Raw genomic sequence first — 25,521 nt, forward strand, 5'->3', positions numbered from 1 at the left:
ATTCAGTATTGCTGCACTCCAAATGTACTGTACTGTGTGTGTGTGTGTTTGTGTGTGTGTGTGTGTGTGTGTGTGTGTGTCTTTCTGTTTATATTTGAGATGGGGCAAGGTGGGTACTGTGTCTGTTAACATATTCTTCATGTGGCACTGTTGCTCTCTCCTCTCGCTCTCACTTGTGCTTGCCTCAACATTAAGAAGCATCTTTATGACTGGTGCTGGGCAAATTTAACATTTTTGGTCATAAAAAGTTTGCTTTACTACCACGTCCAGGAAGAGAACTGCTCCTGTGATAGCTCATTAATTTCATGCTCAATCTTTACAATTTTAGCTGTAAAAAAAAAAGACTAAAAAACAATTCAAGCCCATTAACTGTAACTTATGATCTTTGCCTTTGAGGCAGTGGAGAGATTCGAATGGGAGGTTTAACTCCAGACACCCTCCAGTGTGGCTCTGTCTGCTGCAGAGAAACCGACCCTGGCTCGACCTTGAACTCTGACCATTCCAGTGATGCTGATCAAATGAAGTTACATAATGTATACTGTAGTACATATAACAGGATCATATAGGGTTAAGCAACATGACAGTATATAGGAAAGTAGGTTCTTATCCTGCATTTTCAGGTTTAATACTGAGGTTACCTTTTTTGTATATGGATTGTGCCTTTAAGTGATGTCACGACAGACTAGGCTAACACTTGTTGGAAGGTTATTCAGCTTAATTATGCAAATAAACAGGATTCGTTCTCATTCAGTTCTCTTTTGTTATGAAAGACAGTAATACCGTAAGAGGAAATCTTGTTCTGTCATATTCTAAACCTCCTAGCGACAGCTTTACGCATCAATTACAGCATGTTGACAAAAGAGAGATTGGAAATCTGCTGAAATTTCAGATTGTGCAGCCTTTCTTAAATGCATAAACAAAACTATTTATTAGTAACCATCACCATATGCGTGTATTTACTTGTTGATTCAGTTATTTGTGCAAGCGTGGCAATAGGTGAGTCAAAACAGGAAAGGGGCCCACTGTGCTGTGGCACTGATATCTCTTCCTTGTTTTCTGTTTTGTTTTGTTTTGTTTGAGTGGGGGTGAGCCCTTATTTATTTTTAAATGCTATCATCCATTTTGACTGTGGTGTGCTGCACAATATCGCGCTGTGCAGAGTCTCCTGTAAGGTGATGGCGGTGTACTCTACAATAAACAACCAGTAAGCAGTTAAGGAGTCATGTGCTTTGTTTGGAAATAATGTCAGACATACCTCCTTACTTCAGCCCTCTCAGTGGCTAATTGAGATCCCCCTCAATGTCTCTGGTAGAGTAGACATTGTTGCTCATCACTGAACATGACTTTGATTTGCCAGTAATCTTGTTCGCTGAAAACATTTTTACATGTTGGAAAAACGTGGAAATAATAAAATGAATGATGGCAGTTTCAAGGTGCTGGTGTTGTGCACACTGGCTCACTGTCACACTCTTAATGGTTTACTGGGATAACTGAATAGAACAGAGCCTTTGTCAATGTTTTTAGTAACATGCTTTTTATATTATGACAAGTATAAATGTCTGCTGTGAAAAAGACTCTAGCCTGTGTCCAGAGTCACTCCCTATTTACTATTTAGTGCACTTTATTTACCCTTTTTAGAGAGTCTGCATTCTGAGTGTGAATTCTATGAGCTATATAATGTTATATATAGTACATTACTTTCTGCTAACAATCTCATATTGTATAGATGCTAAAAAGGGCATCACCACTTCTGTCAGTGATGACACAAAATGACTATGACATATAAGTGTCCTGCACTTTAATTGTGATATAAAATTACATATAGAGAAATAAAAGATATTATTCATATTTCTCTCACATAGGATCATATATAAGGAGTTTTTTTCCAGCAAAGAACAATCTAATTAAGTGACTAAATAAGAATTATAATGTCCAGTCTGGTTTGATTTATTGTCAATTTGATTCTAACCTGCTGTTTTAGGAAAACATAAGCACAATTTTTAATTTTTTGCCTGTTGAATGGAGTCAGTCATTAGAGAGAGAACAGGCTGCAGTGGCTGCTGCAACTCTAATGCAGTATTGATGCAAGATTAAACAGTTCGCCAGCAGTGTTCACTAAAGTGCTGCTGCAGGACAGATGCAGGGCTGAAGTACTGGGCTGTAGTAGCCTGCTCATTAATTTAATCAAGAAATGCTAACAACAAGGCAAAGACTCCTTCTATTGTAAAGTTTCTGTTCTCTGAGCTTTGTCAAGGCATTTAAGACATTTTGATAATTGACTAACAAACATTTTTCCAATTTGTGATGGCAGCTACAGTATATTCAGAAAGTATTCAGACCCTTTACTCAGTACTTAGGTGAAGTACCTTTGGGAGCGATTACAGTCTTGAATCTTCTTGGGTATGCACACCTGGATTTGGGGATTTCCTGCAGTTATTCTCTGCAGATCCTCTTAAGCCCTTTCAGGTTGAATGGGAGCCATCAGTGGACGGCCATTTTCAGGTCTCTCCAGAGATGTTTGATTGGGTTCAAGTCTGGGCTCTGCCTGCGCCACTCAAGGACATTCACAGAGTTGTCCTTAAGCAGCTCCCGTGTTATTTTGTCTGTGTGCTCAGGGTCATTGGCTTTTTGCAAGGTGAACCTTCAGCCTTCAGTCGCCCTGTGCCTGTGCCACCACCGTGGGATGTTTCTCCCATCTTCACACAAGATTTCTGGAGCTGAACCAGAGTGATCAGTGACTTCTCCCGTGATTGCTCAGTTTAGCCTGGTGGCCACTTCTAGGAAGAGTCCTGATTGTTCCAAACTTCTTCCATTTAAGAATTATGGAGGCCTCTGTGCTCTTGGGAACCTTCAAAGCAGTTTTTATATCCTTTCCCAGATCTGTGTCTTGACAAAGTCTTGTCTCTGAGCTTTGCAGGCAGTTTCTTTGGACATCATGGCTGGGTTTTTGCTCTGATACGCATCATCAGCTTTGAGACTTTATATAGACAGGTGTGTGACTTTCCAAATCATATCCAGTCATGAATTTACCACAGGTGGAAAAGGGTAAAAAAGTCAGTACTTTCTGAATGCAGTGTATATACTGTAATGCTGCAGATGCTGGATAGGGGATTTCCAGAGAGACACAGAGGTGCATGGTTGTATGGTGTTTTTATCCCGGTTACACAGATAATCACATCAGCACCACAGTAATTCAACAGGCCTGAGCTGAACTCCAGCAACAAGAGTCCCAGTCAACAGTGTCTGTGTGATTCTGTGTGTGTGGGGGTGGATGGATGTGTGCGTGTGTGTATATAAATGTGTGTGTGTGTGTGTGTGTCAGCGCGCAAGTGGTTGGCGCTATTAAACATTCACCGGCTCACTCAGCTGCTGCTGCTGCTGATGCTGTTAGGCTCCCAATCTGGGTCAAGTCTCCCTCCTCTCCTCCCTGAGCTACCTCTATCCCTCCATCCTCTCCTCCTCCTCTCGCTCTCTCTGTCTTGCCCACTCACTCTCTGTTTCTCTCTTTCTACTCAACTCCCTGTGTGCTCTCGCTCTGTGTCTCATTTCCTTTACCCCCCCTTCTCTTTTCCCAATTTCTCTCCCTCCTCTCCTCTCCTCTTTCTTTCTTTCTCTGTCTGTCTGTCTCTCTCTCTCTCTCTCTCTCTCTCTCTCTCTCTCTCTCTCTTTCTCTCTCTCTCTGAGGGAGTATTTGCTTAGCTACAGAGCTCAGAGGCAGCCCCGTGTTCTCATCCGGTGTCCAAGTCAAATAAAGATGCCTATAAATTTTTGAGAGACATGATGAATAATTTCTGTTATTTTCTTGTGTGTGTGTGTGTGTGTGTGTGTGTGTGTGTGTAAGTAATGTAAGTAATGTAATGACCTATAATGGTGGTTTTGATGACAGCATCACCTTGTTGGTAGTGAAGATGAACATGAAGAAAAGGAGAGGAAATGTGAAGGCATTGATGAAGCTAATGGTGATAATTTAATTTTCCCATGAACACAAAGTTAAAAGAAATTGCACATCAAATTATTATTGGAAACACCATATTAGCATCATTATTTTAATCAAACAGAAGCAGCCTCAGAAACTGAGACAAGAGGAGACAAAAGCTGTTTCAATGTGCCATCTGTTTTCAGTGGTTCAGTTAGTGTTGGAATAATCAATGAAAATGAATCTGCTCTGCACATACTTTAGTTTGAATTGAGAACATCAGAGACTATAGATTTTTTTCTTTATAGGTTTCTGTAACTGAATGAAGGAAACTTCACAATAGGCCATGAAATAATAAATAAAACATATAAACGTCTCCTGTCACTGTAAGCGCAGGTACCACTGCTGCTGACACTTCAAATCTGCTGCCTGCAGTGCACCACAGAAGTATCAAATTAGGAGCTACAAATAACACAATTTATGATGTGCGTCTACATGTCTGTGTGTGGACCTTTAGTCCACCATATCCTTTTTTTTTTCTCTTTTATTTTCTCTCTTATCTTGCCTACTGAAGAATGAAATTATTTGATTGACACTATAGGACAAATAATGCGGTCTTGCTTTTTGGATTCAGTCTATTTCCTGGCCCCGCAGCCGGCCTTGGAGCGATTATGTCTTACTGCTAAAACAGTGAATCATCAGCTGTAGGTGAGCTGTATCACCTTTAGGCAAACACTGATGAACACACATGGTTGCATGTGTGCAGAATACACACACATTTGAACACACACGTGTATATGCAATTAGAGTGTTCATACTTAAAGGCATATCTTATCATATTTGGTGTCGCGGTGCCATAACTGGTAACAGACTGAATAGAAACCAGTAGCTCCACAGTACAAGCCAGTGTGGCAGCTGTTGTGCACACAGCTTTGACATATTTTAATGCATTCTTTGGCTTTAGGTTTCTTTTCTGCAACTATGCAGATTCCTCCTGCAAATATTCTTCTGTAAAAAAATTTTTTTCTGTGAATGTTGTTGTTTTCTGACAACAAGTATTACTGGAATAAATGTGTGACTCTACCATCGCAGTATGTTAGCTGTCTGGAAAAAGTAAAAATGTTATCTGTTTGAGACGGTGTGTGTGAGAAAAAGAGAGTGAAAGAACAAAAGAAAGAGAAACAAAGAAAGGAATTAATTGTTCTCCAGTTGCCATCTTGTTATTATAGCAGTCAATATCATGTCTTGTAGTACATCCCAGAAAAATGCATTTTTCAGCTTTACAGCTTTACATTTCATTAATTACACAATGATAAATGTTAATTGAGAGGCCAATCACTGAGAAATCTGCATGTTTATCTACCAGCTCGACATCGCTCCCTTTCATTCCACACCTGCACCTACCAGAGTTGTGAACAGCACTTGTCTTCAGCCTGTTGATATTTCTCATGACAGCTGCCATTTCTACAAATAGCATGGGATGTGGTGAGAACATTCACAGCCCTGTCCTACACTGCTTCGCTTTCAACATCATCCCCGTCTGGAGTGAGAGTAGAAGATGTGGCTACATTGATACAGATATGGTACCGTTTGTTGTTTGGCAGAAGACAAAGAAAGGTACTTTTTTAATATGTGCAGTAGATGCACATACTGTTCATTTAACATAACAACCTGGTGCAAAACCACCTTCTTCATAATGGTGGCATGAATACAATCAGTGGCCACTTTATTAGGAACACCTATAGAGTCCAATGCAATCCGATATGTTCACTAATATGTTGCCTATATTTTTCAGGTTTTCAATCATATGTTTTAGCACTGAGGTCATAGCTTGTGATGGCATTGTACTGGACTGTGTTTAATTCAGAGGTGTGTCTTATATTCTGCACCCCTCATGTATGTAAACAGGAAACACTCATCTCAATATAATGTTGTCCAGTACAGCACCAATTTTATTTTTCACCTTGGTTATAAGAATTTAGATATTCAACAATGTCAGCAAAACCTGAACATTGTGAGCTTCGTAAAGACTGATGTTAGGACAGGACTGTTGTATTGAATTGCATCAGATTGTACAGGTGTACCTAATAAAGTGGGCACTGAATGTACATGCTGTCTGTGTTACTTTTAAAACTCAAGGTTTGATACAAAAATACAAATGCACGTTAATTGTTAATCTTAATGTTTAGATGAGGAGGAAGAGCGGTGGTGCTAAAGTGCTGTAAATCTTTCCTCCCTTGTTGTCCATAGTATATACAGTGATAAGTGGGTCTGTTCTTGTTTTCTGTTAACTTTAATTAGCAATGTATCACATTCAAAAGAGTTAGTTTTGGCTTCAGTAAAGACTGATGTTTCAGTATGAGAAAATACAGTGAATGCTATGCACAGTATCAGTACAGTAAACTGAAAACATTATTACAGAAGAATGTTTTGGTTTAATATAAATCAAATTCAAACATGTTCATTATTTAAACCATTGTTTAAATTGCTAGGCGCTATTCCAGCACAGCATGGCACGACTTAGCTCATAAAGCACATAATGATGCCTGTTTTAACAGATGACATCACAGAACCCAGAGGAAGCCGGACTTATTAGTGCTCTGCCTAATATAACAGAGGTTGGGTGGAAGGGGAGTGACATGAATGAGAGGAGACACAATGAGAGAGCAGGGAAGGGGAGGAAAGAGAGGGAGAGGATGAGTGATGTGCTCATTAAATTTCTGCTTTCTTAACCTGCAGAACATTTCCCACAGCTGATCACAGACAAATCTGAGGTCATCTTTATTAGCCATGACATCACTACCTCTCATTATTACACCTTTCTCCAGGAAACTTGATGTGACGGGGGACAGCCAGCTTAGCCATGGTTAAATTGCAGAGTTTTTCTTTCTTTAACTCTGGAGGATTTACAAATCCTCACTTTCATCATAAAGACACTTACACTGTGTTTATTTGGGTCTCAGTTACACTTCACTATAATCCTCTGCTGCTTCACTGATCTTTTAACTCCTTATGAGCTGCCCCTCACTCTTCTTCAGATCATCATCTGGATCTTTTCTGGTCAATATGCAGACAACTCTCAAAAACTAAAAGCTGTCCAGGCTTTCTCCCGTCAGAAAATTACACCTTATTACACCTTACCAGAGATTTAAAATCACAGTGTTACACTTGCTTTCACAGAGTATAGAGACATCATTTTACTTTTTTTCTTTTTTTTTTACATGAGTTTTCCCTTTTGAAGTTTTATCACTTGAATTCATGTCTATTCCTCTCATTACAGTAAGTATCAACAAGTGCTAGCTAGTGATTAAGTAAAATGCTAATAATGAAGCGTGAGTTCGATATGAGAGGAGGAGGAGGTGAGAGTGAAAGTGAAAGTGCAGGAAGGGGCAGGTTTCTGTGGGACTATCAAAGCTGATCAAAATTCAAGTCAGCACGAGGTTAACTAAAGAGGCTAATGTCACACTTGTGGACACTTAAACTTTAACTGTTGAACTATTTCAACAATTAGACCTGTTAACTATTGGAAAGCAACCTTTGCTGTTTTTATTTTATTTTGCACCCTCAGCATTCCCTCGCTCCCTATTATGAGTAGTTGTTCATACACACACACACTCACACAAACACACACACACACACACACACACACACACACACACAGAGCGTTAATTTGACTTGCCAGGAAGGAAATAGTGTGATTCGCTTGAGTAGGTCCCTGGACATGAATCTAAAGACAGCAGGGAGCGTGCAGAGCAATCAAGTGATAAAGCTTATTATCTGAGAGGAGCTATATTCTAAGACTTATTATCTACCAGGAGTTAAATGACTTTCAGGTCCTCAAAGGCCTGATGGCCTGGTTTGACTTGGCAGGAGAGAGAAAGAAGAGGTGGTTGGAGGAAAAAGGGGTGGATGAGAGAACGCAGAGAGAAGGAAGAGAGACGGGAGGAGATGGAGACAGAGGGAAGATGAGAAGAGAGGGGAGATAGGAGGACAGAGGATAGGAGAGGAGAGAACATCTGGTGAGGACAGGGAGAGAGAACCTCCTCTCCTTGTTTTCTCACATCTGGTGAAAAGAATATGAAAAGAATATGAAAGAGAAAAGAGAAAGGTGATGAGAAGAGGAAGACAGGAGGGAGGGAGGAGAAGGTGATTCATAGGCGTGGGCAGTCACTTTTCTGTCTTTTTGCAACTGCTGTGAAACAGATTTTCTGGTTAAGGTTTGTGAGATACACTGTACTTCATAAAACTGCAGAGTGCTGCATTGTGTCTTTGTTGAGGCAGTTCAGATAGTTTACTACTATAGATACTGTGGTTAGTTTATTGCCTTGGATCCCACAAGTGTTGGCATAGCAACAATAGATTTGGACTGTCTTACTTGGAGCTAACACCGAGAATCATCTAATACACCGCTAATACACCATATGAACGACAGCACTAAACGTTGGCATGGTGACGACGAAATAAAAAGAGAGGAAAAGAAAAGAGGCAACATTAGTTACAGGTTGTGTGCTTTTCCAGAAATGTAAGTGATTGTTGTAAGCCTTCTGCCGTGAGGCTCTCCTAAGTGCCATTCACACCAAAAGTTGTCACTTTGAGGTGAGATCCAGTTGAAACGGTGCCTAATCAGGTCACCTTTAATTCAAAGTCACTGCAGGATAAACATTAGTTAGTCAGTTTCCCACATTTTCTGCAATGTAAGAGGAAGCCCACACAGCCGCAGCCCCATAGAGCACCTGTAGCACTGGATCACAACAACAATGTGACCCTCAGCCACTACACAGAAACATCATCAGGTCCTTCTCTTTTTCTGTCATCATTGTTGTCTTGAGGAAAAATTTTAAGTTTGAATTTCACTCTGTCATTCCAGCTCTCCATCAGTTTTTGTCAATTTCCATCTTCCTGCAAGAGGAGTATTAAATTATATCTCTGCAGCTCTTCACACTTAGAGAGAGGAAACCCTTAAAAATTGAGTTTCTAATCCTAAAATCTAGTGAACACGCAGGATTTGTGCCTCCACACATGAAAGTAATGAAGAACAAAATTTCCATTTCCAATTTCTTTTCCGTGTTATCTCATTCTTTGGCTCTGTCCATCACTTTGTTTTCAGTGAGAATGCGACTTTCTTATTAACCATTATTAGACAGCAGTGATGGTGTAGGACCTTGATTTTTATCTTTGTAATTGTAAGAATTGCTTAATAACTTCATATTAAAGAAACAAATTTGATTAAAATATGAGAGAAAATCCTAAAATAGGACCGAAGAACATTATGGTGGTGAATTGTGAACCCTCTCGTTTGTTTCATGTTAATGGTAGTCATAATGTGATATTCACAATTTAAGGCAAAATCGGCCACTGTCTCACACATATGAGCATGTGACCTGTTGTTAGCTGCTAACTGTTGCCTAGGTAATTGCTACTGGCTTGAATGTGACATTTTAAGGCCCGAAAACCTACTTTCTGAAGCCTCTTAACTGTAAATGTACACCTGCCTGTTCTGTTCTCATTGGTTTAATATGGGTACTTCTGACCACTAGTCAGGATTTAGAAAATTTGGATCAAAATTTGATGACAGCTGGTGACTTTTCTTATGTTACTGGCACACTGTCGACTAAACTTAAAGATACTTTTTCTGAACACTGACTTTAATTATTCCATAATTAAGTTTATAGAGAAATACAGCAGATATGAAGTTTTCAGGGCTACTTAAGCTACTTAACACTTCTAAAAGTCCAAATATGGAATTAACAAACTGCTGTATTTAGCCATCCAGGCAGCCCATTACTGGTAGATAGCTTCCAGCCTAAAGAGTGCTAATGAGCGTGCTGTGCACCAGTGTTAACCCAGTCCCTCTTTAAACATACAGTATTGACAAAGATAATGCAAAGTGTGGACTGTTGAGTCCAGAGTGAGTGCTACTCTCTGTAAAGCACTCTTCTGACTTTAAGGTAAACTTACTTTATTTGCATGAATTAAGTTAAAAGCTGCTTAAACAGTGGAGAAATTATATGGACAAAAGGGTTTAAATGGGATGAAATACAGGCATTACTCACAACTCAACCACAACTTAGCAGCCATGCTAGTTTGTGTGTGTTTATCATGATAGACAGAAGACAAGACACAAAACTACAACAAACTTCCTCAGTTCGTTAAGATTATTCTTTATTATGAAGTGCCACAAAATGCTTTGTGTTCATTGTGCTTACATTGTCTGAATACTGGCTCAAAAAAAACCCCAGGAGATTGTCTCTCTGCAACAGAGATCCAAACCTCCTGAGATAAGGTCTGTCAGATAATCGCTATACAGCAGTAAAAATGTATCAATCCAAAGGATTCTTTACAAACCCTCTTGCAATAAATGATTATTTAGGTTATCATCATTCTTTAACTTGGAAATACAAAAAAAGAAGAGAGGTCAAGCTAGTACAAGGTTTTTAATTCTTCTCTACCTGAATTCTAGTTAGTTTCATTGTGCTACTTTCTTTAAGGTGGAAATGACTAGAATGGAAGTGCTTAGAGAGATCAGATCTGGAGCTCACCCAGAGACAGACACTCAGACAAACAGATGCACAAACTCAGCTTTTCTGCCTAAAAACCAGTCACCGGCAATACATCAACTACTTAATCCAAATACCTTTAAGACATTTAGACTGCAGTGCAAAGATGCAAAGACTTTTAATACACAATGAAACAATCTGTGACATGTAAACCAACACCTGGAGACGTCGCAGTCAGAGATACTCTTAGCGGTATGTTTTGTACCCGTCACATTGTTATCAGCCGCTACAGTAGCAATGTGTGTTTATACTGTTTTCTTTTTCAGACAAAAGTGAGGAATAATATTTTAGAATCAGTTGTTAGAATAATGGCATATTGTTATTTCCGTCTCTATCTCTGTTTTGATTATTGTGGCCAAGGCTTAAAAATCACAGATAAAAAGACAAAAACATAAATGTAAGCCCTAACAAGTTGGAGCTCTGTGACTAATCGTCTGATACAATTCAAGTAATTGCAGCTCAAATCTAGTTCACACATCAGGGAGAGAGATAAGACCTGCAGTTTGCTGACTCACATACTGATTGCTCCAGTCACAACAAAAACTCCCTCCTTATTACTGACTTGTGAGCTAAATTTTTCAAAAAAGGTTCTTCGTAAAAGACGTTAAGGATTGCATCGTCTTATTATGCAAGGAAACACTTATCAGAAAATTGTAGTTTTTTTTTTTTACTTCAGGACATTGTCAGATGGAGTCGCCTTTTGCTGTTGTGCACAGGTCCTATAGCTTTATCTCTCAGATGTAAATGACGTTACTACAGTTTGTCTCTATAACCCCAAATGATGTTGGGTATCAGTCAACCCCAGCTGTGACAAAGTGATGTCATGCATGAGGAAGCACTGCAGTTATCAAAACTTTGTCAGAGATCTACATCTGAATATTAAACCCATTTTCTTTTCAATTGTTAAAAGCTTGACCGTAGACACAGATTGTGTCACCCCCAAGAGCTTGTCGGCAGGCACTGTGTTCTTGATGCAAGGTTACAATGTGGACAAACAGTATGACATATGAACATAAGCAAACGCTTAATTTTTTGTGCAGATCTGTGTGTCCTCAGTCTGTCTCTCAGGAAGCTCCATGAATCTGTAGAAAAGGTTTCTGAGCTGCAGAGAACTGGGTTCAGCAACACTGGTATTGGCCAGCTAGATCAAATGTTAAACGATCTATGCGTCCGGGATGATTAGAGTTAGCCTGTCTGTAGGTATATCACTCATAGAGTTAGCCTATGGTCGGCCCGGTGGGGATGAAAGGGGCCTACTGCAGAATAATCAGGACTCTGTCGTGTGCATCTACAGTATGGGACTGTAACAGTTAAGCTGCAATCAGACCATCCATCTTAAGTGCATGCTTTTTTCTGTGGTTTAAGAATGCACGCTGTAGGGTTTGGAAGTGCACTGGAAGGGTAGCTGAATAATGCATTGCATTTAAAGTTGACCTCGTCCAACTTCAACAATGCACCAAACTCTGAATTGGTATTCTATTGAAAGTGTACTGAGATTTTGCTAAATACTATGTAAGCTACCTATCATTTTGGGTCTGTGCACATTTCAGTGCATAATTCTCCAGTTTGATTGCTATATTAACTTAATTTTAGTTTTTGTTTGTATCAAGAGAAATATATGATGTCCCTTAGCCTTATTAAAAGGTTCTCAAAGACTTGTTGTTACATTATTTGGCTGCAGGACAGGAAAGATGTTTTCCAACATTGGAATGCTATTTTAACATCCCAAAACTTAAAATAACCACTGCACTGTCATGAATGGTCAATGATCCAATCTGAGTAAAATGTTGAGAGGCCTCTCCTGCTTATTGTTAGCAGGCTTATTTCATGCTGGAGTTAGCCTCAAGCAGGTCTGTCGGGGTTATAGTTATCCTACAATAGGCCTCACACCCAGCAGGCAGCTGATCCCAGCCTCTCTAGCCTACATCCTACATTAGTTCTACTCACTAAGAGGCAGGCAGTGCATAACAAGAGAGGAAAGACAGGACTTTTCTTTTTGATACTCTAACACTACATTGGCATGTTCCCTGATGTCTGTAATATTAGTATTTTTCTGTTTATGACTATAGGTGAAGTAAAACATACCTGATTTTTAAACTGCTATACAGTAGTAGGTAATACTTCATAACTTCATCATAAAATACCATGCATTAGGTGATTATTGCTTTTAAAGAGTCCTACGGAGGCTCCAAGAGAAAAAATATTGCCCTCAGGTTCTATCTATTGGATTTTGGCAAAAATCATAAGCTTTTTATGATGTTGGCATAGATTTCATTTTTTTTTTTTTTTTTTTTTTTTGCATGCAATAACGTTAATAAGAAAAAGGTAAACAACATAATAGGAAAAAATAGTACTCAAAAAAGTGACATATGCTTTGGCCTGTAGTGATAAAAAGAGGTTGGCAAATATCCTACATACATACACAGAAATTAAAGTGCAACAAATAAATAATGGTATCACTTCATTGTTATCAAATCAAGTATAAACTTACAATAAATTAAAAAAGAAAAAAAATGCTGAAATAAGTAAATAAATAAATAAACAAGTAAATAAATAAATAAATAAATAGTATTTTTACCTCAGTAGTGGAGAGAATATGGTCACTTGGTGCAGCAGAACATTATTATTATCATTATTATTACTATTATTCCCCAAAAAAACAAAATCTGAAGGAAAAACTTTCACTGCATTTTATTGCAGGGAGGAACCCAGTGGCTATAGGCTTACTATTGTCTTTGTCGTCATCCTCATCATCATCTGTGTCCCAAAATATATGGTGTCATATTGTATCTAGATGCCAGAAGGAAGCCGAGTTAGTTTTATTGTCTCTATCCAGGACAACCAGAGGAAGAGGAGGTGAGGAGTTTTTTGAGGAAGTGCATGCGTAGATCAGTTAAATCCTTAAGTGGGCAAATCTCAAGGAGAAAAATTGTGCTATCTTCATCATCTTCATCATCATGAATAGGCTCCAATGGAAAGCAAGGTGGGGGGAGGAGTGAGAGAGGGGGAGGAGGGAAAGCAAGGTCATATTGTGACCAAAAAATAGAATGTTTGTGCCTGCAGTTCATTCTGTAAGGATAATGGTAATTTATGTCTGCAGTTTTGTCTGTTGTTTTATCTATGCAGGGGGTCATGCATCTAGGGGGCCAAGAGGAGAGAAGGGGCCTTTGAAGCAGGCAGACTCGTAGTGCTTGTTCAGGTAACTCTTCAGCGCGAAGGTCTTGTTGCAGCGTTTACATTTGAAGTGCTTGAAGGCCGAGTGGGTCTGCATGTGAGCGCGCAGGTTTGAGCGGTCTGCGAAGGCCTTCCCGCAGTGGGCACACCCAAAAGGCTTCTCGCCTGTGTGGGAGCGCATGTGACCCTGTAAAAGCCAAGGTCGACTGAACGCTTTCCCACACACATCACACTTGTGCTTGAGGTCGTGAGTGAGCAGGTGCATGGCCATGGCAGGCATGGACACGTACACCTTTCCGCAGGTTGGACATTTCTTTGCCAGCTTGCTGTCCAGCGAGCGGTGTGTCTGTTTGTGCCGGCTCAGGTTGGAAGACGTGGCATAAGTTTTGCCGCACTCGTTGCAGGTGTGCCTCTGAATGGTCCTGGGGCTGCCAAGGGCTTTCCTTCTCGAACGGCCATCGGTGATGAAGAAGGCATCCACTGTGTAACCCTCACTCACTGCAGCATCTCCGTTGATGTAGCCATCAGTGATTTCTGAGCCGGGGCTGTCAGGAGACTCAGAGTCAGGGGCCCCGTAGTCACTGTGGATACCATCATAGAGCGGGTCAGGAGAGGGCACCTTGATCCCACTGTCACTCTCACCATCGTACACAACAGGGCTGATGTAGTCACTGATGTAACCAGCTGATATAGAAAAAAGAAAACAGTATTAGGTTAAAGGACAGTGTGGTGGAAGTTATAATAAAAAAGTGAATTAGAGATACAGTATACAAAATCAGACAAATGGTAATTGTCCCTGCCGCAGCCACAACATGGTTTGATAGGTAGTAAAGAATGCAACTTTCATATTAAAAAAAATCTCAAGAGGCACAGAGAAGCACAGGCGCAAACATTTTAACCCACCACGCCAGAGACCGTTCATAGCAAAAGCAATGTACATGATGCACATGCAGAAGAAGTGTGTATCTATCTGACAACAGAGGAAACATTTGGATTGACACCATTAGACTGGCGTAGCCAGATGAACAGGAAGAACAGAGTGAAATCAGATAGTCCCCCTTCCTCAGCTGTATCTTTCCTCACAGAGACAATAGTGACTGAGATGCAGTGTACTGACCAGCGTTACACAGTCTGAATTTGTGGAATTAAATAAGTGCTTCTTCCAACTATATTAGTAAACAACTATATGAGTGAGCATCACACCATTAGTGACATAGAGCTGGCCTATAAAGCTGTGTGGTGTTTTTTCTGCCTCTGCATCCCACTTGAGTGCATTTATCATAATACAAAACACAGAGACATAAGTATTCCAGACAGGTGGTTCATTCAAGCAGTAACTTGTTTCTCACATGTTGTTGTATGTAATACGTTAGATCAGTATGTTGTATGTAGAAACACCATTAAGCTGTTCAGTGAGTTCTACGGATGGACACAAATGCTGACATGACAGGCGGTGCTGTAATGTATGTGTTGAGAAGCCAGATGCTGTATTTCCTTGAAGCTGAAAGAGCAGAAAAACCAAATATGGCAACACAGTAGGTGAAACAGAAGGCTCCAGTAAGATCTGATCCTTGGTCAGCTATTTTACATGTAATTCCAGGACATCTAAACCACAACATTATCTATGGTTATATGCAGTATTTTCTTTTTTTTTTATAAAATCATTTTGTTCCTCATCTCACTCTAAATGCACTGAAAAAAATAGCATCTTTCAGTTGTAAAAAGTACACAGGATATAGTGGTAGTTGCACTCCCTCAAGTATGTATCTGCCCCATAGTGATACTGCAGCAACTATAGCCACGGCCAAGTCCCATTCTGTGAGTTTGCCCCGCACAAATGATAAGGGAAGGTTGTCACCTCACCATCAGTACTGCAGCAGCAACTACTACTTTAAACTGCAAACATACAGTATGTGAAAGACTGAATTGGCGTATTGTAGGACAGAATGTATGTTTATCTCCTGCACACCTGTTGCCCGTGTGAAAAGAGCCTGCAGTGTTAGTCCAGAGATAATTCAGCAAAATAATTCCCCTCAGCCCTCAAAGGTTGCAGTTAAAACAGTTCCTCTGTGGAAGATAAATGCGTACGGCTGACCCTGAACTTGAGAAAGCTGATTTAGCGTGTGAAAATGAGCATCAGCACCACGGACAGATCCAGTGCAGTGCAGGTCAATGGACAGTAACAGCAAGGCTGCTGTACAGGCTCAGTGTGTGCAGTCAACACTATGGAGGTTTCTTACAGATCAGGGGGTCGGAGACTTGCACTGCAAGCCTTATGAGAAAACACAGCTATTGAAACTCATTCTAAAGCAGAATAGATAAACTGTATATGAGCAGGTTGGATGACGCTACTACCTCTTGATACATGCATAGCTGACAAAATGCCAGTTATTTACAATTTAATGTGTATTTTTCATGTGAATGTGTCTACATAACAGGCTAAATACAGAAATGAATAATTACATAAAGTACAGTAATGTACTTACAGTACATACATACATTCTGACGAGCTTATGTGCAAGCACACACATTATAAGATACCTTTAAATCCAGCTGACAGACAGACAGTCTAAATACATTGTTTCTTAGTGTGGATGTACACATGTTGTTTTCTGCTCATTTACTGTGTTCATAGGGACAAAGATGCAATCGGTCACACAGGCATTTTTGCTAAACACACATTTATAAACACACTGGGTGGTTTTTGTGGCAATCTATCCATAGTGTCACAGCATAGGTTTGATTTGGTGATTTGAAGGAACACAGCTGATTGTTTAAAAGCTTAAATACAGACTTAACTGCTCCTGAACACAGGTATCTATAAACACAACCTGTGATGCAGTACATATTAATAGCAACACAGGCTACTTTTTTATACTTCAAATACAACTAATAAATACCCAGTGCCTTACTATTATTTACCTTCAGAAGTTACATCTCCATTGAGCCAACCCAAAAACAACATAACAAAACAAAACATAAAAAAATAAAGTAAGAGGATGTAAGGTCTACAAATCAAGATTATTTCTATTATGGCTATTTTTAAGTCGGCCCACTAAATGTCAGTTTCATATCAATAAGATGAAAACTTGTTGTGATCAATTGGACGTGACATATTTTTGCCACATATTTGTCATATTAGAAGTTTTCAAGAAGACAGGTGTGATTTACTGCATGCATCACCATCATATGCTGCAAACAGCCTGGTCCTGCATCCTTTGAAATGCCTGGTATTATTATTCATCCATCCAGTCTCTCTGGGGATTTCTGAGTAAGCCGCAGACGCAACAAGCCCCATGTGACACCGCATATCTGTCTACATATGATAGGCCTAACAGCTCCTGCTAGCACATCTGCCATGGCGTCCCGTCTGAAAACACAGTCCCATTACACACAGCACAGGGAACACGGGTGGAACATGAATTATTCTAAAAGCCGGTTCGTTCAAGCAGAAAGTTGTTCCTAACATGGTGCGCTTTTGTGGTAAGAGTCAGTATTGTACTGTCTGTAGAAGCCGCATTAAGCTGTTTCCATCATATGTTGGGGATGGAGACAAAAGGTGGCCGGTGCAGGCAGCGTTGCATGGTGCTGCTGAGGCGGCAGATCGCGTGTCAAGCCGAGCAGGGCTTGTTAACCTCGACATTATGAATACACCACTGACAGCTTTTTGCTTTATGAGCAGAGAAGTACAGAGAGAGCGCACGGGATACACATGTTGATGTGCATCAACGTGTCAGTGACATTGAGGTGGAAGCAGAGCAGTGGCTTCATTTACATGACAAGGGCATCTCTGGTTTTTGGTGTGGGCTAAAATGTGACGCACACAGTTGCAGGGTGTGGGGAAGTTCAAGGCTTCAGAGGAGCAGAGGGCAGCACCAAACAATGAATAACACTGTCGCTTCATAACTGCAATGGGACCTGCCCCGTTACGCCTAAAGACTAAATCTAATGAAATATTATTCATTTTCAACGCTTACACCAAGACAAGACAATAAGATCCAGATCAAGACAATCAATCCCCTTGGATAGAAACTGTTACTCAGATTAAGAATCTGTTAATTTACTGTACATTCAACAGTTCAACATCAGTGGACGTAAAGTGAGATAAGAGTGGTCAAGCAGGTCAATTCTGTTCCTCTTTTGTATCTTAGTGATAATCATCAAAGAGTAGGCTTGTGCCTGCTGTTGTTAGCAAACAGGGAGTTATACGTTTATTAAAAATTTCCTGTCTAGGTGAAGAATTGTCGTGCAAAAATCTGCTAACACTGCAGAAACACAGGACAGGCACACCTGGACACAGAGCACAGTCAAACCCCTCATGCAGAATGTGGGATAGGAGCCTGTGATGGGGCTAATTCTATGTGCAACCAAGAAGAGCAAATCGGGAAAACACCTGTCCAATGGTGGTGACGTTTTTCATCACCGCGTTGCAGCATGAAAAATAACTAAACCGCTGCTTATTTGTGTTGCACCCGCGGGTGGAAGATTTTGTCAGTGGTATGTTTAAACGATATATGAACTATTGTCCAATGTTTTATGGAATCAATGTCTGTATAAGACACCCACAGCCAGTCTATGGGATAGTGTGAGTGTCGGTTTCATGCATCATCAAAAACATCATTAGCATCACACTGACCTTGCAGACACATGTCCACATGAGACCAGGTTTGTGAATTAATGAACATTTAGACATTGGCTGAGCTTTGCCCTGTGAAATTCCACAAAACCAAGTGAAAATGGACCAGATATTAATAACCTCTATCCAGTCTTTATCTCTTTTAACCTTACTTAGCCGGCGGAGGCGGGGAAGTCCCTGCTGACGATGAGCCAAAATCAATGAAACATGGGACGCGCTGGATTTAGTTGATTTCTCAAGTGACCTTTCCGCTTCGGTGGCAGCTCAACTCTTACAACCGACCGACCGCTTAAAAGCAAGCGTGCTTTAGCTGTTATACTCTCAGTAAATAAAGTGCTAGATTATGTGGTGTGGTAACACTCACTGAGCAGGCAGTATTGGTTATTGAGATTGTCAGTCCTTCAGTCTTTTACCGTGTCCCTCTCATCCTGCGCTCCCCTGTGCTCTGAAGTGCACGTGTAGCTCTTACAGTCGACACTAATAATCCTTTGAAGTCATGAAGAATTGCTTATTTTGCAATGCACTGCTTAGTGCGTGGCTTTGAAGCTTTTATTACCCACGAGAAAGGGCATAACTATGTGATAACTCTCTGCTGTCAATTATAGGCTACTTATCTGCCTTGAGTACACCCACATCAGCCTACAGGTAGCAAACAACCCTTAAAGGCTACAGATTAATTACAGAAATATTACAGGGTATTCATAAGAACAGGTGATGCCATGGGAGATAAATGCACACATGAAAGAAGCTACGCTCATTATAAACACTGAGTGGTATTGACACAGTAAGAGTTATCCTTTATTAAGAGTTGCATGTCTGCACCGATGTGGCAGCCCCTGAATGGGGTCGATCTTAAAGAAGAGTCACAGTGAGGGAATCCTTCCTGGACACAACAGGTAAATCCACCTCATGATCACACACATACAGCCTTATTTAGGAAACAGCATCGTTATACTCCCTGCCTGTCCTCCTCCTCCTCTTAGAGACCGACTTGTGTTTGAGACACCTGTTAGTGCTCGTTGTGTAGGCAGCCTGACCTACCTTTGTCATGGAGCCGCAGGCTTAGGTCTGTCCTGTGCCGGTAGGCGTTCTCCAGATCTGCTCCGGTGGAGAAATCATCCAGTTTCACCTTTTTCACCAGGAAAGACCTTGGCATGGTGGTGCGACACCGACTCACACTCTCACAAACACAACGACACACACTCACAGAAACAGCCGATCGCCGACGGCCTGGCCAGCGTGGTGATTCGCCCGTTACACACCAACAGGACAGGCGAACCAGAGAAAGATTGTTTTCAGATTCAGAGGAAGCGAGAGCCGTGGACTGATCCTGTGAAAGACTTCTCCGTTCCACCGCCGCTTATTTATAATTTCTTCTCTGTTTGAGTCTCTGACCGTCTTCCGTCTCCCCGCTTAGGTCCTCGTGCACAGAAGAAGAGAAATGCAACTTCAGCACCGGACAGCTCCCTCCGGGGGGTGCCTCGCGCTCTCAGAGCTCGCGGGCAGGCGGCAGACCGGGGGACAGAGGCGCGTGAGCAGTCAAAAAAGAAAAGAAAAAAAAACAAAAAAAACAAAATAAGAGGCGGTGGAAGGTACCCTGCAGCGTGTGCAGTGGCTCTTGGGCCTCTTTAAAGAAGAGGAAGAAGAGATGGAGGAGGAAGAGGAGGAGGAGGAGGAGGAGGAGGGAGGGATGCGAAGAAAATAAGAGAGGGTGAAAAAAATGGAAGGACGATTTTGGAAGCTTTTCAAAATAAATGTCGGACACCTTGTCCTTCCCTCTTTGCCGCAGAAATAGTCCTTAATTCCCGTTAACAGCGACTACTCGGGTCGGTAAAAAATCACAATAAGACTCCCTGCGGCCGAATGGATCAACAGCATCCCCAGCTCTTTCTCTTTCTGTATCCCTCTCTCTTCTCTCTCTCTTCCCCTCGGTCTCTCTTTCTGCAGCTTCCGCGAGGTGTTCCGTGTGCCGTCTCGCGATCAGCTGTTGGCATTTATACGGCGCAGAGAGAGAGAGGGAGAGAGAGAGAGAGAGAGAGAGAGGGAGAGAGAGAGAGGGAGAGAGGATGGAGGGATGGATAGACACACGGGTAGAGGGAGTGCTTAATTTAATCCATCCCACATCCCCGGGGAGCAGCGACTGGTCCGGATGATTTATTGAAGCTGTTATCACCCCCCTCTTTCTCTTTTTCTCTGTCTTTCATTCTCCTTCTCCCTCCTTCCTCCCTTTCTCTTCATATTTTGAGCATGTGTGTGTGTGTGTGTGTGTGTGTGTGTGTGTGTGTGTGTGTGTGTGTGTTAGTTTCTCTGTGTGTGAGGCGAGGCGCCATGTTTTGGGGAGATAAGAATGGAAATTATTGTTATGTTTTTTTTAAGTACTCATCGATTTGATTCAGCTATCGCAGCGTGTAACATGAATTTAAATATTGTCCCGTTGTGAAAGATTTTTGAGAGTCCATATACTTTTTTTGTTTTCCCACTCATTTTATCACCTGCTAAGCATATTCTATTTTAGCTTTTTTGCGCGATGACATGGATTTTATGGGGGAATATTAACTCGCATGCTGAGAACCTCGTAATTATCATTAATGTGGCCCTGAAGGCAGATGGGTGTAGACCAAATGGAGTGTTTTACAGTGACTGCCGGATTAATATGGGACTAGAGTAATATCTGCTCCGGGGTCAAACCAGGTTCACTGACAAGTTTTACTGCAAGATCGAGGAGCGACTGTCTTTGCTCTGATATTATGTAACAACAACAAAGATCATTTGAGAGATTAATGAATCATCTGCTGACTCTTGATTTTGTTCACCTCTCTCTAAGATTCTCTTTCTGTCCCAAATTTCTGTCCCTTAGAGGACATGTCAACAAGTTTGATTTAAGTATTCCAGTGAACCTAATTTTAAAAGTCATGCACCATCTTGATATCTACATAAACTACAAACTGGGACCTAAACATGAACACTGGTGGGTTTTAAGTGCTTCATAATCTGAGGGGCCACACTTTTTCAGTTTGACCCCTGGAATGAATATAAATATGTTTTAATTAGTCCCAGGGTGAGAAAGTACACATTACTGAGTTTGTGTTCTTACACTATTAAAAGTATGGCCATGTTTTAATGAGGCAGGTGTAGTGTAGGACACACTGACTCAGGTTTGTGGGCTGTTGGAAAGTTGCTGAACATCTGTTAAAGGTTAGAGGAGGCTCAGTGGATGAGTCAGATCTACAGAGAAACCACCTAAAGATTGGGTATTCACAGTAATGGGAGAGTTTGTTGTAACAACCCTGGCACTGGAGTTTATTGGAGTTAATAGAGTCTGGAGCTGCAGAGTTGTTAAGTTGATACCAGCAAACTGAACTTGGATAATGACTCAGAATCTGTGGGAAATTAGACTGTGTGCATGTTGGACAAAATAAAATACATTCAACTGTGAACTGCATCATGAATAACCTCAAAGATTAAACAAGCTTTGAAATCTCATCACATATAAATACATTTATCTTTCATATAAACATTTTATTAGAATATTTAATCTTTTATAATATTTCATGACACAATTATGTTAATTTACTGTATTTGTAATATTTATCTATACATTTGTTCCAAGGTGTGGACATCATATCATATCACATTCAGTGGGTCAATATTATACATCAAGCACATGGAGAGGAAAGATTGTTTTGTTTCTGTTTCTTATTTCTTATTTTCTGTTTGTCTCTTTCTAAGAAAATTTGCACTTGTAATATTACTATTATGTAAATGGTACTGCTACGGTTATGTGCTTCAGAGACATTTTGGTCAAAGACCATCAGTGTGTGTTTGTGTGTTCTTGTGCTTGATTTTTCTGTGGGAAATGACTCACAAATAAAGAATTAAGAATATTTATAAAGTTGCTGTCGTTGTGAAATGCTCATTTGGCAAAAGTAAAGGCAATTTCTGTGCCAGTCACATAGTTAGTTTTCGCTCACATTTTTCCTGAATGAGATTTTTTGTAATCTTTTAGCCTCACTGGCTAAAATAAATGAACTCTGTCTCTGTCAGTCAAAGAGACGGAGAAGGACAGTGGCGATGTCGACTTAAAGAGGCAGCATGAGGATGATTTGCAGGAGGATGAGGCTGATACTGAGTTTTACTTGCGTAGTTAACCGTGATGATGAGGAAGGTGATAATGATGTAGATTGTACAAACTGAAGCATCTGGGTCATTTGAGTATGATGCATGGATATCTATGGGCCAGAAGAGTCAAATGTGTGTGTGTATTTACTATTGATTACAGGCCACGTGATTTGTATAATGTGTGTGTTCAGTGTGTTTGATGATGAATCGTGTGTGTGCGTGTGTGTGTGTGTGTGTGTGTGTGTGTGTGTGTGTGTGCATGCGTGCGTGCGTGTGTGTGTGTTTTGCTACCAGTCCATCTGTTGTCCTTAATCAGGGGAAGAGCAGATGAGTTCCGTCACCTGGAGACTGGCTCAGGGAGGTCCAATTAAACACACACACACACACCCTCATGCACACACGCTCGACACGCAATGCACAACCACCTCTACAACAACTGTCAGTAGACTAAAATAACCTACAACATTAACAACACATTTCATCATTTCAGGCCATGTGGACACACGCACACACACACACGCAACCTAACAGCGAGACATGGACATAAATAAACATGCACACTTGTTTACACAGACTTGACACACACACAGGTCTCAGAACACACACACAGAGGCCTATACCTACACACATGTAGATGTTCATCCAGTGATGGTGTTTCAGAGCAAAGTGAAGAACTGATCAAGTCCACACACACACGTCAATTATTCTATCATTCATGCACAATATTTGAGAAACCACTCGTCTGATTTTGACTGAACAAAGGCATGACATTTTTTTCATCGCTGACATCTGGCAATTTCAAAATTAGATCTACTGTATATATTCTACCAACAATGACTAAGTGCCAAAGTGACAGCGAGTCACTCACTGTGTCTGTACCAGACTGAGGATGTGAGAGTAATTTCTAGGGATGGAAGGGACAATATTTCACTGCAGCGCACATGAGTGTGAACTGCAGCCAAAAGTGGAAAGCTCTGGGTGTTCTCTCGTTGGTGTCATCCTCACACTTCGCTAACAGCACCACACTTTATTTTTGGGAGACATGGGAGATTTTTTATTTTGTCAGCAGGCCATGTGAGCATACCAAAAAGAACGGCAATATAAATACAGAATTGCCACTGGTGTTATTTAATATAGCCAGTTTGTCAATGTTTGAGTTGAGTAAGACAGGAAACACACATGTAAAATGTTCTCATATACAGACATGTTGCTTTTTGCAATATGTCAACTGCAATTGTGGAAATTTTTACATGAGCAGTTATTTCTATTTTTAGTTTTGCTTCCTTTTACTCCTGATAGTGTGGACAAAAGTCAATTTTACTTTGTCCATCATCATCAAACTGAGCTCTCAAAGCTATACTGTGTAACAAACAATGACTGAAGAGCAAAGGTAAATGAAAGACATAACATTCAGCACCTTCTACAAAACGTAAATGTGTCAGTGTCTGAATCATGCCATGAGAGTAATTATTGCAAGATTTTATGTATTTAATCTGTAGATGAAGTGTGAGATGCATGTTTGTTTAATACAGCCGGACGTTTCAACAGCTTCAGTGAAGGAAGCTTTTAAAAATAAGAATGGTGAGCTGCTGCATATAAGTGTCGTTACAAAGGTAAGTATAGTTGTATTTAATTTAATTGATGCCATAAGACCTCACAGCATCGACTCAATATTTTACAGAGCTTGAAAAAAGTTTAAGCATGATTCAGTGAACAAAGGATATCATAACTTTTTAAAGAATGTTTTATTTAACTACATATAGAGGAAATCGGAAGACAAGTAATCTCTTCCCTTCCATATGTTTCTCTATTAAAGGATTTTTCCAGGGAGGGTTTCTGTGTCTGAATCGAGGGGGTGGAGTAAAGGGTGTTATGTGCTCTACTCTTCTGTACTTAAAACTTGATTTGATACATACAATACATTGTACTCATGTTTGAGAGGAATGTGGGAGAGATGTTTATGTGCTCTGTTTGTGTGTGTGTGTGTGTGTCTCAGATATTTCTCAGATGTTAGCTGTGATAGATGTCCTGTTTGGCCTAATTGATGCAGCGCCCGTCGAAGGCCAACACATGTGTTGTGCACCAAACTCCGAGCCGCTGCCTAGCTGGTCTGTGCACATTTGTGTGCATGTGTGTGTAGGTGGATGTGGGTGTGTGCATGGTGCATGTGACAGGCAGGCAGCTGCTGCAGGCCCTCCTGTCTTATACCCAATATGAACACATGCATTCACGCACACGCAAATGTCTGTTAGTCCACTGGAATAGCATGTAATGCTTTTAGAGTTATGACTCATTATTACACATCAGCCCTCACCCTAACCAACATACACACACACAAACACACACACACACACACACACACACACACACACACACACACACACACACACACACAGTGAGTCATATTTAATTAACTTAACATGCATTGACTTAGAGGACTCATTAACTAATGTCTACAGTTTCCTATCACCTCTCTTTGTTTCTCTCTCAGGGGTGAGAACACTTGTGAGGAAATGCAGGTAGTTTTAGTGTTTGGCATGAGATTTTTCCTCTTACTTAAAGCAAAATGTTTCATCAAGGAGCATCAAAAGTCAGAATATATGTCTGTCTCTTTCCCTCTCTCTGTCCCTCTCTTTGCCTCTCATTTCGTCTTTTCTGAAGGTGAGCCTTGTTCTGTTCTGTTCTAAAGCTGTTCTGTCGCAGTAACGCTAAATATTGCTGAGCAGCTCTTCTCATCAGGCACGCACACACGCACACACACACACACACACACACACACACACACACACTCATGCACACATGCACACTTGCAGACACATGCAGAAGTGCTGGGCTAGGGGAGAAATGTGGCCTGTTTCTTTGCAGTTTTTGATGACTCCCGCTGTACTGGTGAAACAGAATGCAGCGTACATTAGCACAGGATAGTGTCCCAAAACAGAGGAGAGGAGAGAAGAAGAGATGAGAGGAGAGGAGAGGAGATACAAAATACATACTGCAACTGCCTTTACATCAGGAAAATAATAATGATAATAATAATGTCAGCTGCCTAAGATGTTTTCATTTACAGTTTCAAGAAGATAACAAAATCAGATCTGCTGTAGGACAACTGTAGGTTAAAG

The 25,521-nt window shown here is 40.7% G+C and overlaps 1 protein-coding gene across 1 annotated transcript; it reads right to left on the bottom strand.

Annotated features, from left to right (window-relative positions):
• Window positions 1-10,061: 10,061 nt before the first annotated feature.
• On the bottom strand, window positions 10,062-20,199 carry LOC111652721 (transcriptional repressor scratch 1). The gene is made up of 2 exons (XM_023403066.2): window positions 19,325-20,199; window positions 10,062-14,331 (listed from the first exon to the last, which is right to left on the bottom strand). Exons 1-2 carry the CDS (start codon window positions 19,437-19,439, stop codon window positions 13,604-13,606), a joined length of 843 nt encoding a protein of 280 aa, XP_023258834.1. The 5' UTR covers window positions 19,440-20,199; the 3' UTR covers window positions 10,062-13,603.
• Between the last annotated feature and the right edge of the window lie 5,322 nt (window positions 20,200-25,521).

Source organism: Seriola lalandi, unplaced genomic scaffold, assembly GCF_002814215.2.
Source record: "Seriola lalandi dorsalis isolate HSWRI2012SDOR001 ecotype SW California unplaced genomic scaffold, Sedor1 jcf7180002054062, whole genome shotgun sequence".
Lineage (NCBI taxonomy): Eukaryota > Metazoa > Chordata > Actinopteri > Carangiformes > Carangidae > Seriola > Seriola lalandi.

Excerpts from the sequence above, each read along its gene's own strand:
- LOC111652721 (XM_023403066.2), bottom strand. The coding sequence starts at position 19,439 with ATGCCAAGGTCTTTCCTGGTGAAAAAGGTGAAACTGGATGATTTCTCC. Across the intron at positions 14,332-19,324 it reads CCTGCGGCTCCATGACAAAG|CTGGTTACATCAGTGACTAC; the intron begins GTAGGTCAGGCT and ends TTTCTATATCAG.